This window comes from Panthera uncia (genome assembly GCF_023721935.1).
Source record: "Panthera uncia isolate 11264 chromosome B3 unlocalized genomic scaffold, Puncia_PCG_1.0 HiC_scaffold_1, whole genome shotgun sequence".
Taxonomy (NCBI): domain Eukaryota; kingdom Metazoa; phylum Chordata; class Mammalia; order Carnivora; family Felidae; genus Panthera; species Panthera uncia.
In genome coordinates this window covers 105,745,138-105,765,156 of record NW_026057582.1, presented here as the reverse complement: position 1 = coordinate 105,765,156, position 20,019 = coordinate 105,745,138, and the positions used below count along the sequence as shown (strand labels likewise).

The following is a 20,019-nucleotide window of genomic DNA, read 5'->3' as shown; positions in this document are numbered from 1 at the left end:
GAGCCAGTCCCCCTGCTTCTCTAGCACCGGCCACCTGTCAGCGATGCAGTGATGACAATCAGAGCTCTTGTGACCCTGCCAGGTGGCGACCAGGACCAACCTAATGCAGTGTGGGCATTTACACAGCACGCCACACCACAGGGACAGAGGATTCTTCCACAGGCTGCCCTGCAAGATGAGCAGCCTACGGCACCAGAGCTCTGCTTCCGCCCTCCCCAACAGAGCGCCCCCCCCCCCCCCCCCCCCCCCCCCCGGCCACCCGGGTTTTCCTTCCTCTGCTGGCTTCCTCCCTCGCTCTGCTTCTCTCCAGGCTGCTGAGGAGTGGCTGCACGGCCTCTGTAACCACTTGGATCTGATTTCCATTCACGTGGCAAGCAAGCCTCTTTTCCTCCGAACTTATGTAACACCACTCTCCCTAATCCCTGGCTGTCAGCTCTGGCTTCCCCCACGCCAGGGAACAACACCGGCTGGGAGGCTGCAGAGACCATGGGGGATGGAGTCAGAGGAGCAGAGGGAAACCCTGAGGGGCCACACGCACCGCACACAGCCCCTCCCGGGGACCCGGGAGGTGGGACACGAAGCAGCTTGCAGACCTGCAAATCACTCTCCATCACTCAAGTCCAAAACACGTGGCTGAGCCACCACGCCGGGACGTGCCTCTCCTTGGCAGCCCCGGCCAAATGGGGCTCTCCTCTGGGGGCGAAAGAGGTACGCGTCAGACAAGGCCAGAGAGACGGTTTCCTCCAACTGGCAGCACCCCCTCTTTGGTCTCCACGATTGCTGCCCTCCCTCCTCTGCCCCTGCCCCCAGCATCTGCGTCCTCACTTGGTCCTGCAGAGCAAGCGGTGCTCCTCCGGTGGGACAGCCCCTGCACCGAGCCTCGCAGTCAGGTGCAGGTCTCTCAGCCTGGCTTTCCAAGCCCGCCAATGCTCCCACCTCACCTCTACCCAGCTTTGCGCTGTGACACAGCCCCATGTCCCCCTGCCCAGGCTCGGGCCTGCCACTCTGTGCTGGCCCCTGCACGTGAAACATGCTTCTTTCCCACTCACCCTCACGGCGATTTCGAGGCGCAAGTTCTTCTGGGTCCCCTCCGCCACTTGGGAAACTGCCCTGCTCCTGGGAGGGCTGAAACTGGGGAGATCTCATCGGGCTTCTTCTCACATCCTTCCTAGCAGCAACCTCGACTGCTGTTCAAATCAGGGGCCCAGGGGCGCCTGGGTGGCGCAGTCGGTTAAGCGTCCGACTTCAGCCAGGTCACGATCTCGCCGTCGTGAGTTCGAGCCCCGCGTCAGGCTCTGGGCTGATGGCTCGGAGCCTGGAGCCTGTTTCCGATTCTGTGTCTCCCTCTCTCTCTGCCCCTCCCCCGTTCATGCTCTGTCTCTCTCTGTCCCAAAAATAAATAAAAAACGTTGAAAACAAAAATTTAAAAAAAAAAAAAAGAAAATTACATTTTAAGTAGGCATATAGTGTTGTATGGAAATGGCGTCCCCAACTTTGCAGTCAGGCAGATCTGGGTTTGAATTCTAGCTCTACTACTCACTAGCTAGCTCCAAGCAGGCCTAGAAGCTTCTTAGGAGTTTCTAGTTTATTGAACATTATATGTTCAGTGGGCTTTTAAATGCCACAACATTGGGGCACCTGGGTGGCTCAGTCAGTTAAGTGTCTGACTCTTGATTTCAGCTCAGGCCATGATCTCCCGGTTCGTGAAATTGAGACTCTCTCTCCTCCTCTCTCTGTCCCTCTCCAGTGCTTGTGCTCTCTCTCTCCCTCTTGCTCTGTCTCTCTCAAAATAAACTTAAAAAAAAAAAAAAAAAAAAAAAAAAAACTTTAAATGCCACGACCTTGAGGCTGTTATACACACATGCCCCTACAGTTTCATCCGAACCTGTGGACAGTTCCAAAAGATGGAGAAGAGATTACCCCTAAAGGAAGGAGGAAGATGAGGCTCAGAGATGATGACTCTGATAGGATCAGTCAGGGGGCTGATCAATCAGGGAGCCAATGGCTGAGTTGGACAGAACTTTCTATAAGGTTCTGTGGGCAGCCAGGATGACATAGGGAGGCAGGGGGCTCTGAGGCTACCCAGTGGGTGGCGCTTTCTGGGGACTGAGCGCCTGGCACTGCCACCCAATGACAGCACTGCACACACTTCACAGGCAAGAGACACTTACTTCTAACTATAAACTTTGAAATGTGTGGTTTCCACGTGGAAACAGAAAACCCCACCACGTCAGTTTCTCATGAATCTGGTGCTACCAAGCCGAACACTGTTTCCCATCCTCACACTGAGATGCACCCGCTAGATTACACTGTCACTCTGTGGCGATGCGCATCCAAAGCTGGGCTGTCTCAGGTGATGGTTAATGACATCTTCTCTTTGCTCACTCACCAGACATGCTCTCCTGGGTCCATGGTCCTCCTCGGGAAGTTACCAGTAACTGAGGACAGTGGCAGTCCCAACCCCATGTTTCCCTTAGAAATGAAGCTGTCTCTGTCCCAAAAATAAATAAACGTTAAAAAAAAAATTAAAAAAAAAAAAAAAGGGGGGGGCGCCTGGGTGGCTCAGTCGGTTAAGCGTCCGACTTCGGCTCAGGTCATGATCTCGCGGTCCGTGAGTTCGAGCCCTGCGTCAGGCTCTGGGCTGATGTCTCAGAGCCTGGAGCCTGCTTCCGATTCTGTGTCTTCCTCTCTCTCTGCCCCTCCCCCATTCATGCTCTGTCTCTCTCTGTCCCAAAAATAAATAAACGTTAAAAAAAAATTTTTTTTTTAATTAAAAAAAAAAAAGAAAAAAGAAATGAAGCTGTGCGGGCTCCTGGGAGGCTCAGTTGGTTAAGTGTCTGACTTCAGCTCAGGTCATGATCTCGTGGTTCGTGAGTATAAGCCCTGCATCAGGCTCTCTGCTGTCAGCAGCAGAGCCAGATATGGAAATTCTGTCCCCTCTCTCTCTGCCCCTCCCCTGCTCATGCTGTCTCTCTCTCTCTCTCAAAAATAAACTTAGAAAGAGAGACAGAGACAGAGACAGAGAGAGAGAGAGAGAGAGAGAGAAAGAAAAAGAAAGAAAGAAAGAAAGAAAGAAAGAAAGAAAGAAAGAAAGAAAGAAAGAAAAAGAAAGAAGCAAGCAGGCTGTGTGATGTGAGAGGGAACAGGATACACATCTCCCAGGATCACCGCTCAGCCTGGGCTAACAGGCCTTTCCTAAAGGGAGCCGGTACGGCCTGGAGGCACAAGCTTGGGCCTCACACTCCCTTGTACCACTTGTACCACAGCCGCCTTGGGAAGGGTCACAGCGCAAGCCTTCCGACTCCCTTCCCCTCCCCATCTGGCCGGCACCTGCCCTTTGCTCTCCAGGGGCTGACCAGAATAAACCCTGACCACCTCTCTCCCACCTGCCTCCCCTCCCCCAACTCAGCTACTATCCTGACTCGGACCCCCGTCAGCTCTTACTGGACCAGGGCAACAGCCTCCTAACCGACCTCTCCCCCCTTCCAGCTCCTCTTACCACAGCAGCCAGAGCCCTCGTCCTCAAAGGACAGCTCACCTTACTTCCATGTACAGGAGCCCTCCTTTGCTCCCCGCTGCCTGTGATAACATCCAGCCCCTGAGCAGGACAGTGAAGACCCCCCCCTCCAGGGCCTCAAGCAGTCCTTACCGAACTCCACCACTCGCCATCGGGAACCCAGACCGCCCACCCAAACGACTTGTTCTTTCCTGGAAGGACGTACCTGTGTCTTCCGACTCTGTGCCACGATTCAGGTGTTCGCCTCTACCCGAGACGCCTTTCGTGGTGCTGCCACCTGTGTAACTTCTGCCTGTGCTGCACAGCTCGGCGCAAACACCACCTCCCCCACGATGCTTCCCTGATGGGATTGAGGAAGCACTCTCCCTCCTCCAGTGGCCCATCTGCCTCGCCTGAAGAGCTAAGAGGCACACTCATCTGGAACCATAATCCATCGCCGTGGGTCTAGCAGCTGAGGTAATTCTAGAGAGAACGTGACTCACAGTTCTCACCAAGAGATCAGCATACTGGATTCTAGCTACTAATTAGCCACTCTCTGTTTCTCTCCATCTGTAAGGTGGAACAGTCTGGACAGAGTTCAAAGGAATTGGTTTTTCCCTGTAAATTCACTGCCCCCTTGAGATGATCACCGTTGGTTGGCAGCTGAGACCGGTGGGCAAAGGAAGGAGGGGTGCAGCTGGGCCACCTCCTGGACACCGTGGGCAGCCCACAGATGGAAGCACAGGGGACACTCCCTTGCCACCCAGACAGGGATTGTAGTCAGGACAGAACCCTGCGTGCAGCCTCAGAGGCCACCCTGACTTTCTGCTCAAGGAAGCCTGGCAGGACACCAGAAAAGGCATGGCAGGTAGGCCAGTGCACAGAAGCAGCCACTCAGAAACTCATCAGTTGGGGTGCCTGGGTGGCTCAGTCTGTTAAGCGTCCAACTTCGGCTCAGGTCATGATCTCACAGTTCGTGGGTTCAAGCCCCACGTCGGGCTCTGTGCTGACAGCTCAGAGCCTGGAGCCCGGAGCCTGTTTCAGATTCTGTTTCCCTCTCTCTCTCCATCCCGGCTCACACTCTGTCTCTTTCAAAAATGAATAGACGTTTTAAAAAATAATAATTAAAAAAAAAACTCATCACATCTGAGTCTGCCACAAACAGCTTATAAAACAACAACACAAAAACACACTTGGGCCACTTCCAATCTTGTCTATCGGTGCCAACAGTAAGTCAGACTGAAGAGAGGAAGCCCTCAGGAGCCTAGACCCTGACCGTGGCTGAGGACCCAGTTCCTGTGGTGGCTGTTGCCAGCACACCCCAGAGGTGCTATGGAGACCCCCAGATGTCCCCCAGGACCGAGATCCCAGAACACTTCCAGAATCTAGGCAGAAGCCCTAACTCTCATTCCAACCAACGGCTCCCTGGGCAATAAGGCCGCCCTGGAGCAGACTCCTAGCAGGATGGCCCGCGTACAAGCTACTCGAGCTCCGAAGAGAGCCATCGGCCGCGCGGCCCCTCAGAAATCTAGGCCAGCTTTCCGGTGCACTGCAGGCCTGGACTACCAGTCCAACACCACACATAAACATCAGGCAGGTTACACACCGCCCCAGCTGATGGAAGAGAAAAACGACCCGAGGCATAACTTAAAACTACTCTTGGCATTTATTGATTTCATCGGCCAGCAACTCCAAGGCAGAAATAATTGATGGGCCAAGTTGTACGAACTCCCGATCAATTTAACTTATATAATGTTTCTTCAGGGTCTGGATCAAAATCAGCCCTTGATAACTACAGTGGGTGAAGAAGGATGAGCTGGCAGAGTGCAAATCCCGGCTATAAGCATGTAGCACAGCCGCGTGCTAGGACCCCCCTCCCACCCCGTAACTCAGAGCCTAACCACTTGGTCAGCTCTGGACGCACCAGACCTAGGACCTCCTGTCACAGATCGCCTCAAAACCTTTGTGGTTAATTCCTTTCAGAGCTTCAGGATCAGGGAAAAAAAACCCTCCCCTACCTATGCCACCCACCACGTTTTCATCAAGATCTGAAAGCTGAAAACGTCAGAGCTGGGCCTTGTGCTTAAATTCTAAAGTTCCCTCGGAGGAGGGGCACCTGGCTGGCTCAGTCAGTTGAGCATCCGACTCTTGATTTCAGCTCAGGTCGTGATCCCAGGGTCGTGAGACTGAGCCCTGCCGGGGCTCCTCGCTCGCATGGAACCTGCATAAGGCTTTCTCTTTCTCTCTCTCCCTCTGCCCCTCTCCCCTGCTTGCACTCTCTAAACAAAAACAAAAACAAAAACAAAAACAAACAAAACAAACAACAACAACAACAAAAACTCAGTAGTCAGGAAGCTTTTTCTGCAAAGGGACTACAGAACAAACGTTTTAGGCTTTGAAAGCCATACGGTCTCTTTCACAAGCAACTACTCACCTTTGCCATTATAGCACAAAAGCAGTCACAGAAAACACTTAAATAAGCAAGCCGTGTTCCAACAAAACTTCATTATAGACAGTGAAATCTGAATTTCACACAATTATCACATGTCACAAAATTCTGAAAAACGATTCTTAGCTTGCAAGCCCTACAAAAATAGGCAGGAGACCATATGTAGCCTGTGGGCCACCAGTATGTCCACCCCTGCTTTAATGTTTAATTATGGTTTTGATCTGCTAGCAGTCTTTTGTCTTGCTGACCCAGGGCTTACTCCTGTTTGTAGTGACAAGTAATTTTTTTTCCTAACTTGCAGCTTTCAGCATGTGTTCCGCCTCCCCCCCTTCTAGTAAGAAAACCCCTCTTTTCATCTGGGATATGCTCCTCCCAACTGCAAGTGTTTCTGAGACGGTGTCAACCAGAAAGCCCCATCTATCCTGCCCCGGGGGTGGGCTTATCACCAGGGAGGGTCGATCAGACCATCCTGGAACCGATGATTGGCCCACAAGTGGGCAGGCACTCCAATCAGTGATTCTAGCCTAGAGGAGAACGGGCCGAGTTCTTTCTCTGGAAGATAGCACTAAGGACTGGGGCTAGTGAGGTCCATGCTGCCCCCAGTGAGAAGACTCAGACTGGAAAGGAAGCCCACACCAGGACGAGAAAAACCGAGAGGGAGCAGGCTCCTGACACTGTCATTTCAACCCCGTATTCATCCGAGCTTTCCAACAGGTAACCCACGGCAATACAGTCCCTCTTTGGATTAAGTAATCTCGCACTGGATTTCTGACACAACCAAAGAGTCTGGACGAATGAGATCACATCAAATTCTATTTGCGAGCTGGCAGGACAGCGATTTGTGCATTAAAAAAAAAAAAAAAAAAAAAAAAAAAAAAAAAATGACACTGGCTGTGTCCTGCCATGTATTTAGTCACTTTTCCCCTGTTGGACTCTAAGCTCCCAGAGAACACAATTCATTTCCGAGCCATCTTTATGCCTGTAGTGATTTACTCAGTACCCTGCACTTGGTAGGTATTCTGTGAATATTAATACAGATATTACTTTACTCGGATGGGGGGAGCTACTGCGAGAAGGGCAAATAAACATGGAGGAACATGTGCACGTACCCACCCATGACCATCCACCAGAATGTTACCCAGAGATTCTAGAGAAGACTTCCACCCCCAGGGGGCTCACTGACCTAACACCCACTCCCTGGTCGTTCTTTTTTTTCTTCTTCTCTCTTGTGACGGCACAGTGATTCAGTCTGGTCTAAGTTGCTTCTTTCCAGCGCATCTTCTAACTCAGGCAAAAGGCCTGGAGGGCAAAGCATCCTGTGATGGGAACCGAAACCACCCCCTCAAGCAATAGGGACTGCCCCGAAGCCAGCGTGACAGACCCCACGACAATGACGGACCTGACCTGTACCGCCCACCTACCCGTACCCAGCGGCCTTTGTCCCCCGGTTTCCTTATATAAACCTGCAAGTATTTTCAGCACCTTAGGGACGCTAGTCTGCGGTCTTTCTGGTGTTGGCCTCACTGAAATTCCTCTCGGCTGGCCACATGCACACACAAGGCAGGGTATCTCACTAGGACCAAAGGTCCTTCAACTCACCAGTCGACTCGAAATAAATGAAACACTTTCAAGGGACTACTAAGTGGCTGAAAAAACAGTACCTAAATGGCACCTGAAAACAGCCCGTCTCTCCCCAACTACCATTACTTCACTTCCTCGCACGGAAAAATGTCTAAGCACAGGTGTGCCTGGCTCTAGATCACCGACACATTCCCACACGTGAGGCTAAAAAGGCCTAACTGGCCCGGCAGACGCAACCCCGCGGCTGCTCGCTGTGGACTCCGGGCAGCTGCTTTTCTGCTTCCACCACCCAGGCTCCCAACCAGAGGAGCCCTGGTCTCTGCCCGGCTCAAGTGTGTGGGTTCCACTTTTCAAAAAGTTCTCTGACCTTTCCCAGGATCCTTCTAATGAGGAAGTTTCGAGATGCTTAAACCAAAGCAGATTGGTTTTTCCGTTGCTGGCCATCATAAAAAACTTCTCATCCAGCTGGCTAAGCAGCGTGCACACATGGCCCACCATGTTGGTCAGCACGATTTTAAAGGCTTTGTAGGGGGCGCCTGGGTGGCTCAGTCGGTTGGGCGGCCGACTTCGGCTCAGGTCACGATCTCGCGGTCCGCGAGTTCGAGCCCCGCGTCGGGCTCTGGGCTGACGGCTCGGAGCCTGGAGCCTGCTTCCGATTCCGTGTCTCCCTCTCTCTCTGACCCTCCCCCGTTCATGCTCTGTCTCTCCCTGTCTCAAAAATAAATAAAACGTTAAAAAAAAAAAAATGTTAAAGGCTTTGTAGGCATTATCTCAGTCCTCACAAGCTTGCAGGTAGACTATTTTCTCCATTTCCCTGAGGTTTGGAGAAGTTAAATGACGTGCCCAAGGTTACACATTTTAAGTAGCCCCATCAGAATGCAAACCCTGCGTTTTGTCACGGTGATCGAGTGGAAAAACTGGCCGTAATCCTTTGTAGCTCCTTCCAACGAGGTAAGAGTCCATCCCTCTACTTTCTTAGTCCTGACTTGATCACATGACTCGCTTTCACCAACAGGACATGAACACACCTGATGTACTCACAGGTTTCAATGGTGTTGAGCATTGTGGGTTGCCCCACTCTTATCACTGAAACCCCAAGACCATCATAGGAAGAAGCCAGGGCGTTAGCCTCTCGGAGGATGAGCGAAAACACGACGAGAGGTCCAACCAACCAGCTCACAAACTCAGAGGAAGTAATAAACTGTTGTTTTTAAACTACTAAGTGTTGGGCTGGTTTATTACCCAGCGAAAGCTACCTGAAATAATCTCGAAGTTATCACCAGTAAATCACTATCAACAAGTAGGAACAAATAAAAATGCGAAGCAGAGAAAAAGCCTCTTCATTCTTCCCCGTTTTCCCTCAAGGACATAATGAGAAGTAACCGACTTTAAATTTCATCAGGAAAGAACATATTTAGACCAGAGGAAGAACTTCCTGGCAGCCAGGAAGCCTAAAGACAGAGGCAGGGAGATTCACTGTCTCAGTGTCACCCTCACTCAGGTTTCCAGGAATCCTCCACTCACTGTTCTCGCCCAGCAATCATGTTGTGTAAGAATACCATTCCACAGCCCAGGCCTTACAGGGAATTCTTACAGGACTTCTGGAGAAGACGCCAACAGCAGGAGTCTGAAGAGTAGAGCAGTCAGGCCAGGCTGCCTGCACACACTGCTCATTGGAGCAGAAGTCCTAGTGACTTCCCCTCCTTAGCTGGGCAAGTAATGAACTCTCCAGCACAGATATCTGTCCAGAGAGTCGTCTGGCTCACAAAGCCACTCTTCATGCCAAAGAACAGTAATTGGTGGAGCCGGAAAAGAAATTCCTGAGAAAGTGGGGGCAGTACTGGGCAGAAGGGGAAAAGCAAGTCGGTTATTCCAGGAATGGGCTGAAACTTTCCTGTCTTCGGACCAGACATCAAGTTAGAAGTCTCCATCAAGGACCCAGAGCATGGTACTTGGAAGGCGGTGGGAAGAGAGAAACACAGGACTAGATTAAGGACTGCGTTAAAAGTAGAAGACACGAGTTCTTGGCCCAGTTTCCCTGTTGATTCCTGTGTGTTCTGGCACAGGTTAATCACACATCCACCCATTTAACAACCCTTCAAGGGCAAGCTATCCTCTGCTGTTACGTTAGAGACTGGGGATACGGAGAGGAGGGAGACATGTCCCCTGACTTGAGGAAACGCAGACTAGACAGAGAAAAACAAACTCTGAGCTGCGGTTTCCACAACTGAAAAATGGGCAAGAGACAAGGCTGTTGTCAACAGTAAATGAGAAAAGTCACTAAGGCACATAATACAGCACCTGGTACATAACAGATCCTCAATAAACTCATTATTTATTATAGTGAGAAAGGACACTGCACCAAAGGAATACAGAGAAGGAGCACTTAATCCACTTTGGGAAGAGGCTGGTTCCCGGAACGCTTCTTGAAAGACATGTCTGAGCTAAACGGTAACATTATTACCATGGTAACAATATAACTAAGCTAAACAGTAACGTTATTTATTAATAGCTTACTGACGAAGCCCTTTTAATTCTCACAAGCATATGAAATAAGTGTGTAATTTGCAATTACTGCTCTTTGGCATGAAGGATCCTCATTTTACAGATGAATAAATAACTCAAGAGTTTACATATCCTGTATGTAAAAGACTTAAGATTTGAACTTGAAGTGGCAGATCCCCAAGCCTTGGTGCTATACTTAAAAAGTTGAGCAGACTTAGTCTAGAAAAGATAGGAGTGTGAGGGACGGGGCGGGCTAGGGAAGTAAGGTTCCCAGGAAAGGCAAGTAATAATATGAGCAACGGTGAGAACACACAAGGTACAGCTCGAAAAAGGAATGAAATGTCACTGGCTCTCAAGTTCTTCACAAACTACACGAAGGCATAAGGGAGGCAATTAGCCTTTGTCAGGCCCTTCTTTACGCAAACCCTGTTGCAAGTTGCTTTCCGTATGTCATTTCCTTAATCCTCACGATAACCTAGGAGTGGGCAGGAGGATTCAATTTTATAGATGATACGATGGCTTTACGCCACCAGAGCTCTTTACAACACAAATGGCCCCTCCGAGTGAGATTGAGAGGTCATTCGCAGCCCTCGAACCCAGCCCCATGCTCAAAACATGTTCGTTTCTCCTCTCCTTTCAGTTACTCCTATTTCCTAGAAATTAATATACAAACAAAAATATTCTATCCTGGAACTCAGAGGTCTTAAAAAAAAAGAATAAGGTCCACATACCGCCGGAAAAGCGTTCCCCACACAAGTCATACCACACCTCCTTATTGATATGTTTCTTAATGGCCATTAGAAAAAGGACATGGTAGCTAGTGCAGTTAGAAAGTAGAAGGCTTTCTACAGTTTTCCATTTGAAGATTAGAGTTTGACGCATATACACCTGTGAACCCACCACCAAAATCAAGATTTACTATTGTGATTACTCCAGAAAGTTCCCTCGTATTCCTTTGAAGGCAATCCCCACTCCAGCCCCCATAACCCTCAGGCAACCACTAACCTAATTACAACGTTACTGTGGACTAATTACGTCTGTTGTAGATACTCATATAAATGGAATCATACAGTATATATTCTATTGTGTAGAGCTTATTTTTACTCAGCATGGTGTTTTTGAGATTCATCCAAACTGTTATCAACCGTTTGTTCGTTTTTATTGTTGAGCTGCATTCCGTTGTTTGAATATATCAAAATTTGTTTATTTCAATCGTCTGGTGATGAGTATTTTGGCTGTTTCTAGTATGGGACTATTGTAAATGAAGATGGCATGAACATTTGTTCACAAGTCTTCGTGTGGACAAACGTATTCATTTCTCTTAATATGGAGAAGTAGGGTTGATGGATTGATTGTATGGTTTAATTTTAAAAGAAACCACCAAACTCTCTTTCAAAGTGGTTGTCCCTTTTCCTGGCTGCTTTTAAGAAACTTGCTTTATCACTAGTTTTCAGCAACATCACTGTTTTTGTTTGCTTTGGGTTGTTTTTTTTTTTTTTACAGCGTTATTGGTATATAATTTTCATACAATAAACCCCAACACTTAAAGTGAATCATTTGATGAATCTATATATGTGATCGTCACCACAATTAAGATTATAAATATATCACCCCCACAAGTCTCCTTGTGCTCCTTTGTAATTCTTCCCTTCCTCCCCTTCCCTCACTCCCCAGGCAACCACAGATTTGCATTTCATCACTGCAGATCAGTTTGCAATTTCTAGAATTATATAAATGGAATCACACAGTATGTGCTCTTTTTTTGTCTGTTTTACTTTTTCACGTATCAATGGTTTCTTCTTTTTATTGCTGAGTAATATCCTAGCGTATGGATGTACCACAATTTGTTTATCCATTCAACTACTGATGGACGTTTGGGTTATTTCTAGTTTTGGGCTTATACAAATAAAACTGCTCTGAACATTCATGGGCTTGAACGGACATATGCCTTCATTTCTTCAGGGAAAATCCTAAGAGTGAAATGGCTGCATGCAGAGGAGGCACATGCTTAGTATTTTAGGAAACGGATAAGCTGCTTTTCAACATGCTTTGCACCATTTCACATTTCGGCCTGCAATGTCTGCGAGTTCCAGTTGCTGTGCATCCACAGTAACACATGGGCAGACTCTGCAGACGTTCCAGACATTCCAGTGGGTGTGGAAGCAGAGCTCACTGTGATCTGAATTTACATCTCCCTCATGACTAATGATATTCAATTATCTTTTCATGTGCTTATAAGCCACTCATCTATCTTCATTAGTAAAGTGTCCGTTCAAATGTTTACCCGTTTTTTCCAACCGGGTGATGTTTTTATTTTCACACTGTGAGAGGTCCTTATGTATTTTAGACAATGTCACTTGACAGACAAAGGTTTTGTCAATATCTTCTCTTCATGTGGCTTGACTTTTCATTTTTGTCAGTATCTTTTGAACAGCAAATGTTTTCATTTAGATGAACTTCAATTTCTTGACTTTTCCTTTACAGTCTGTGCCTTTTGTGACCTACTTAAAAACTCATGTTCAAACAGAGGTCACTAAGATGGTTTGTTCTCTTTCGAAAGTCTTATAGTTTTAACTCATACGGTTAGATCTAAGATCCACTGAGAGTTCATCTTTGTTTACGGTGCGAGGTAACAGAGGGGGTTCATTTTTGTGCAAACGGATATACAGCTGTTCCAGAGTCATTTGTCGACAAGATTATCCTTCCACTACTGAACTACCTTGGAATCTTTGTCGAAACCCAACTGACTACATGTACGTGTCTATTTCTGAATTCGTCCTTCTGTTCTATTTGACCTGCTTAGCTTCACACCAATAGAACACTATTGATTATCACAGCTTTATAATAAATCTGGAAATCAGGTAGTCTAAGTGCCCCAACTTTGTTGTTGTTCTTCAGAGCTGTTTTGGCTATTCTAGGTCCTCTGCATTTCCACACACATTTCAGACACAATTGGTCAATTCTACAAATAGGTTACTGAGATTTTTCAATGGGATGGCCTTCTATCTACACATCAATTAAAGCAAAACTGATGCCTTACCAATCCTGACAGTGGGGGTGGTTGCGTAACAATATGAACGTATTTACTGCCGGAAGTGTATGCTTAAAAATCATTAAGACAGTAAATTTTATGTTACGTATATTTTACAGTTTTTTTAAAAGCAATTCCAATCTCGGGATTTTTCACCTAATCTACCATTGCTCCTAAGCCGGCGGGCTGATTCCACCAGCCCACCCCGCTCCTCCTCAGCCCTCCCCCTCCTTGAACTTGACACCCTTAACACACTGCAACGCGATCCACAGCACTGTGCCTTCCATTCTTCTGTCCTCTGGCTTCTTCATCTTTTTCTTTTTCCTAACAAGCTTTATTGAGGTATAATTTATATGTAATTTATATGCGAAGTGGTGCAAGTGGTCACAGCCACTGTAGCCGAAGGTTTGACGTTGGATAAATCCAGCCATCTACCACCTCAAGATAGAACGTTTCCAACCACCCCCCAAAAGTACCCTCATGCTTTTGATGTTCATTTCTCCCTGGACTTTCTGTCACTATAGATCCGTTGTTGTTTTCTCCATAATTTTATATAAACGGAAACAGTTTGTACTGTTGTGTATCAGGCTTCTTTCATGCAGCATAAATGTTATTTTGAGATTTAGCATCAGAAGCCTGTTCCTTTTCACCGGTGAATAGTATACTGTTACAGGAATATACTGTAATTTCTCTCTTTGCTGATTGAAGAACATTTTGGTTTTTTCTACCATGTATACAGCTGCTTTCAACATGTGTATAGGAATCTGTATGGACATACGTGTTTCATTTATCTTGGATACATATCTAAGAGTGTATTATCATACAGTAAGTGTGTATGTACCTTTCTTTAAAAAAAAAAATCAGTTTCTTTTATAGTCAAGCTCACATCCAGTCAGTCATGGCTTTGGGTCTATGCACTGTCTAGTCCAGTGGGAGGATGGTGACACTGGCGATTGGGTAACTAAGCTCCCATTGGGGCTCCGGCCTGGGCTTACTGGGTGACCATGGCTGTCACAGCCTCAGCTAACAGGTGTAACCTGTAACAGGCCAGGCCAAAACAAGAGGGAGAACTTGCTGCCCTAGCCATCAAACTCACTAGTCAAAGACCTGGTGCGCCTGACTGGCTCAGTTAGTACAGTATGGGACTCTTGATCTCAGGGTCACGAGTTCAAGCCCCACCTTAGATGTAAAGATTACTTCAAAAATAACTAATAGTCGGGGCGCCTGGGTGGCTCAGTCGGTTGGGCGACCGACTTGGGCTCAGGTCATGATCTCGCAGTCCGTGAGTTCGAGCCCCGCATTGGGCTCTGTGCTGACAGCTCAGAGCCTGGAGCCTGTTTCGGATTCTGTGTCTCCCTCTCTCTCTGCCCCTCCCCCGTTCATGCTCTGTCTCTCTCTGTCTCAAAAATAAATAAACGTTAAAAAAAAAATTAAAAATAAATAAATAATAGTCAAAGACTTGTTAATAAAAATTAAAAATACTATTCAATGGCTTTTACACCAAAACAAAACACAAAAGAGGATGCAACAACTTTTGATTTCAGCTCAAATTCAAAGCATACTAACTAGCAAGTAATTTCTTACCTCTGTGCATAATCTTGTGCTTCTCCCTCAGGTATGTCAGACCTTTTATTACCTGGAGGAAAGACAATGTAACAAGATGGGAAACTGAAGTGGGGGTGGTTAAAATACAGTCGGCCTCTCTCTTTTAAAATGATATAGAAAATATTTCAACTAACATCGCAAAATTGCCCTCTTCCCTTATTTTTTATTTGATTTCCAACCTGTCATATCAAGAAAGCATCTTTTTACATGATATATAGTTATTTTTAAGCAATGTTGATTATTGCAAGTTTATACAACTTTACAAACCCCTGTGCTTGGGGCTCCTGGATGGTTCAGTCGGTTGAGCATCTGACTCTTGATTTTGGCTCAGGTCATGATCTCACGGTTCATGAGATTGAGCCCGTGTCAGACTCTGTGCTGACAGTGCACACAGACTGCTTGGGATTCTCTCTCTCTCTCTCTCTCTCTCTCTCTGCCCCTGTCCCTCTCGCTCACGTGCATGCTCTCAAAGTAAATAAACTTACGAAGGAAGGAAGGAAGGAAGGAAGGAAGAGAAAGAAACAAAGAAAGAAGAAAAAGGAAAAGAAAAAGAGGAAAGAAAAAGAGAAAAGAAAAAGAAAAAAGAAAACTTGTGCTTGGATTCGTTTTTTTTTCTAAAGCTACAAATATAAAAAGAGGACTTCTCCTGCCACAAATGGGAATTCTTTTGGATATCCCATCTATTTCTCCAGATACAGATTTTAAGATAAAGGAAGTCGCTTTTCTAGTTCTGGAGACAGAGACAGAGAGAGAGAGTATGTTGTATCTAGGATTTAGACAGAGAAAATTCTAGTGAGAAAACCCCACTTTCCTTACAAACTTCCCTTAGCTAACTTACTATCTTCCTCCCTTGTCCATTTCCTGCCAACTCATTAACTTATCAATGAGGGAATTTGGAAGAAAAATTATACAATATACTCACAGCAATGCTAACTTTTCCTAAAATTTGTTCAGGAATTCTTCCAGCTTTCTTCAGGACTTGATCCAAGGAACCCCCATCCTAAGAACAAGAACACCAACCCATTTAGTGACAGTGTTTTTAACTATTCTTTCAAGTGTTAAACTTCAGCAGGAAAGTGAATGCCACATGTGGCAAATCCTCCTGGAAGGGTACCCTTTGGTTTGTTCCAGACCTCAAAGACAGAAATGTACAGCATTGTGGGAGCTATCAAATAACTAGAAACTCAAATCGTGAATAATCATCAAACAAAGGACTAATTCAGGGATAAAAAAAAAAAAAGACGTGCACTGGGGCACTTGGCTGGCTCAGTCAGTGGAATATGTGATTCCTGATCTCAGGGTTGTGAGTTCAAGCCCCATACTGGGTGTAGAGATTACTTAAAAATAAAATCTTAAAAAGGTTTGCACTGAACTGACAGAACAATGTATGGTTGGGACCAGAGGCTCTAGAGGCAAACTGTCTAAATTCACCAACTGTGTTGCTTCCTATCAGGAGAACTCTGACCAGGTTACTCACAACTTGTAAAACGGGGATGATATCTTAAAGCTATTAAAATAATTATAGGGCTATTAGAAGTATTAAACAAGCTGGTACATATAAAGGTCTCAGAACAACATCTAGCCCACAGTAAGTGCTCAATAAATGTTAGCCATTTGATCATCAGCGTATGTCACGACTTGTATTGGAGATTATCCTAAAAACTCACAGCTAATCGAAAGAAAAACGTCATAGAAAGCAACAATTCCTTCCACAAATCCTACCAAGTGCCGTGAACAGTGTTAGGTTCTATGGAAGATAAAGATACAAACAAAGAACTACTTCTTGTCCTTGTTAAATGTACAAACTAGTAGGGTGAATATACAGACTCTGAATATAACGAAACAGGATACAGGTTTAAGAAAACGTTACACATGCAGAAGAGAGAAGAAATTCTGACTTCACTTAAAAGATGGCATTTGAGTTTATGTCTTACTCAAAGAAGGAGTATGACTTCTATACCTGGAAAGGGGGAGGTACACGGCAGAAAGGGAGAATGCAACACACGACACAGGTGGGATATGAAGCCAGCCTCTGTGGGGCTCACACACCACGGCCTTCTCATTCGTGGATTCTACACTGTAACCTGAGATCGTGAAGAAAAGCTTCACTCAAGGAACCCTGACGTAGGGAGGCACGGCTACATTCATAGGCCATGGCTTCCAGCTGCCAATTATCAGTCGCAATTTAAAATCATCCTCAGAAGTAGAGACAATTCATGCAAATTCGGACTGATTTTTAGAGTAACTCGTCTACACTGAGCAGTTACCAGTATCATCTATCATTTATTAACCACCTCTGTGAAAGGTTTAGGGATATGTGAGAAACTAGGGATAGAAAAAACTAGACACAGGAAGAAACACATACACACACACACACACACACACTCACACTCACACTCTGCCTGGGGAGACAAAACACTCAACAGGGCAAGGCACCTTAAATTCTCCTCTGAAACGAGGCAGGAACCGAACAGTTGAATGAGGAGAAGAGACATCACTACAGGTGCTCGGAGGAGGAAGCAATTCCTAGACAAAGTGGCAAAGGAGGGACATGGAAACCACCCCTCAGAAGCGGACGAGACATGGCCAAGCAGAAAGACATCCCTGTAAGCTTCCTGCCTCCAAAGTCACCCAGCCGCGATGACATATCCGGGAGCATAAGGTCACAGAACAAGGCACAACACGATTAAAAAGAAGGACAGAACATAATCCCACTCTTATAGACATAAAAAAATGTTTGTGTAACTCACACAAAACCAGAACATCCAAAGTGTCATCAATAGCTATTTCTAGTCTATGTAGGAAGACAATCAGGGATTTTGGTTGCATGATAGTTTCTTCTCCGGGCTTTTCTAGGGTTTATAAATTTTCTACAATGAACAAATGTTTTGCCCTTTTACATTACTGAATTCCTTTAAGAGAGTGGAGAATTAAAATCTACAATCAATTCAGAGCACTTACTGAGCATCCATTTTGTGCAAAGGCACTGTAAGATAGATACAACACTGCTTTCTTTTGAGACAGTGAGAAACTAAGATTCATTCAGGGGTACAGACTCCTCAGGAAGTGTCTACTAAAATAATGCTAAAAAAAAATAGATTATCCACTGAAAGGTTCTAAGCTTACGCAAAGGAGCGTTGGACTAATCACTTTCTGTCACAGTCAACTCTGGATCACAGATGTTGAGGGAAAAGAAAGCAGGTCAGGTGTGAATTCTCAGGTGCACCTGAATACCCCCAAACATGTTTGTCTTCTATTAACGGTGGGCGGGTCAGTTGACCCAGAAGCACGATGGAAGATCCTAAATTTCAACCTAAAATTTCCTATGTGCCATACTTTCCACCCAGACAGGAGGAATCACTGACCTAGAACCCAACAGAACTCCCCCTGGGAACACATTTATTTTTCCAAGAGTCCTTGGAAGAGCCCTGCCCGAGCTGTGACCCAGGCTGAGGTGTGAGTCACCCTGTGAGCCTGGCTGCCTTCACGATGCTGCAGATCCCTGGTGGCCGAGTCAGGACATCAGAGCCCAGGTAACCACACCCAAGTCTCCCAGAAACATAATAGCACCTCTCAGTTTCCTTCGCCAATGGGAAGAGGAACTCCAGCGCACAAAGTTTCCAAGCCATTTCTCTTTTGCTTCCAGTTGAATGTGGTTTCAGATCCTTTGTTTGATCGGCTGCCTGATTATCAGGGAGGAGGACTATGCACTGAAAACTAGGTAACAAAGCAACTCTGTCAAAATCTGATTCAAATGAGGTAGAAATGCTAACCCCGTGGTTCTCAGGTTCCACAGCCTAGGACAGCGGGCAGCCCAGCTCACACTTTTCCCTGGGGTTGTGGTACATATTCCTGTTAAAAAGGAAAAAAACTCGGCTCTCTTTCCTTTCACCTCCTTCAGAGCTATAAGCAGAGTTACAGTGTGAACAATGGGATTAGCAAGATTCAAGAAGCAGGAACCACCGTCAGAATTACCCAGGGCTGCCTCCAACTCACCTTACAACCTTTTAATTCCACTTCACTGTTGCCAAGAACTTGCCTTCCCTGACTAAAGCTGCTGAAATTGTGCTTATTTTTAGAAGGCAATTATTAACTAAGTCAATGGCGCTTTTGTGAAGGTTTTCTATAGAAGAGACAAATGCTTTATGGGGGAGGGGGGGGGATCAAAAGCTTTTCCTCCTGCATGAGAACCACCACCCCTGAGTCCTCAGTTCTCTGGGTGCTCAGCTACCACCTGAGCAGGAATCTACCTCCCCAAAGGCAAGAGCATTCCTGTTCTGACCGGGGGGCATCCATTTACTCCTTGAGTCTCAAAAATTCAGACTGGGCAGCACAAGCACAGTTTACTTCTACAAAGTCAGCCCCTGGCTGAGTGCTTTAGAAGATGGGGCCCAATGGATGCCAGTGACACAAATTCACTTTAAAATGCGTCTAAGAAATGATGTGAGCGATGGACAGACAGATGGGCAACATGTGGTAAAGCAAACATAGCAGAACAGTAATTGCAGAATCTAGGTGGGGGGTTTACAGTGTACATTATACAGTTCCTTCACCTTGCTTTGTGTTTGAAACTGTCATGATAAAAAGCTGGGGGAAATGTTAATGACCTAGAACACACAAGGACTGTGACATACACAGAAACAAAGAACCTCTGAAGTTGGGATGTGGTTAATGAACAGAGCTCTACGTGACACCTTTGAGAGGTGGAAGCTGAGACAAAGCAGAAATACCCAAAGAGAAGTAGCCACCAGCAGTCAGAATTTTCCTGTCAGAGGCGGCCAGGATGGGAGCTCTCCTGCAGAAAGGCCTACTCCGGGACCAAGAAGGGGTGAGAGGGTCTAGGGTTAGACCAGAGAGCTACTCTGGAGCATGGCTGCCTGGATTTCAGGCCACAACAGCTTCACTACAGGGTTCCATCTCTGGTAGCTCTGAGCCTCTCCACTAAAATTAACAGACTGTTCCAGCTGCTCTCTGGGCCTATGGATATCTAGGAACAGAAGACTCTATTGTGGACTCCAAGGTCTAACTCTCTCCCACTGGGTCCCAGGCCTGTCCATGCCCTCCGCCATCTTGGCCTCCTTCATTTGGCCGCTCAACACCTATCACCTAATAGATGCCAAACACCGTGCTTGGCCTTCAAAAGGTTTTGACCCTCCCACCTTCTGAAAGCCAGTTTTCTAGGCTCAGGCCCCTCCCTGGGTAACTCCAGAGATATCTTCTGCTTCAGAGACTTATGAGGGAGGATCCTACCCTACCCACAGAGCCAAATCCACTGGAGGAACGCTGACCTGCAGATACTGAAACTGGGCCAAGAGAACGGGAAGCCAACCCTTGTCATGTCCTGAGTCATCT

At 46.5% G+C, this 20,019-nt stretch overlaps 1 protein-coding gene across 1 annotated transcript in view; it reads right to left on the bottom strand.

Annotated features, from left to right (window-relative positions):
* The window catches only part of MAP2K1 (mitogen-activated protein kinase kinase 1), a 73,773-nt gene that overhangs the window by 10,664 nt on the left and 43,090 nt on the right, over positions 1 to 20,019 (bottom strand). The window contains exons 4-5 of the mRNA XM_049613786.1: positions 15,590 to 15,667; positions 14,647 to 14,698 (exon numbers count right to left, since the gene is read on the bottom strand). Coding sequence (XP_049469743.1) covers positions 14,647 to 14,698; positions 15,590 to 15,667 — 130 coding nt within the window. The remainder of the gene's footprint in view (positions 1 to 14,646; positions 14,699 to 15,589; positions 15,668 to 20,019) is intronic.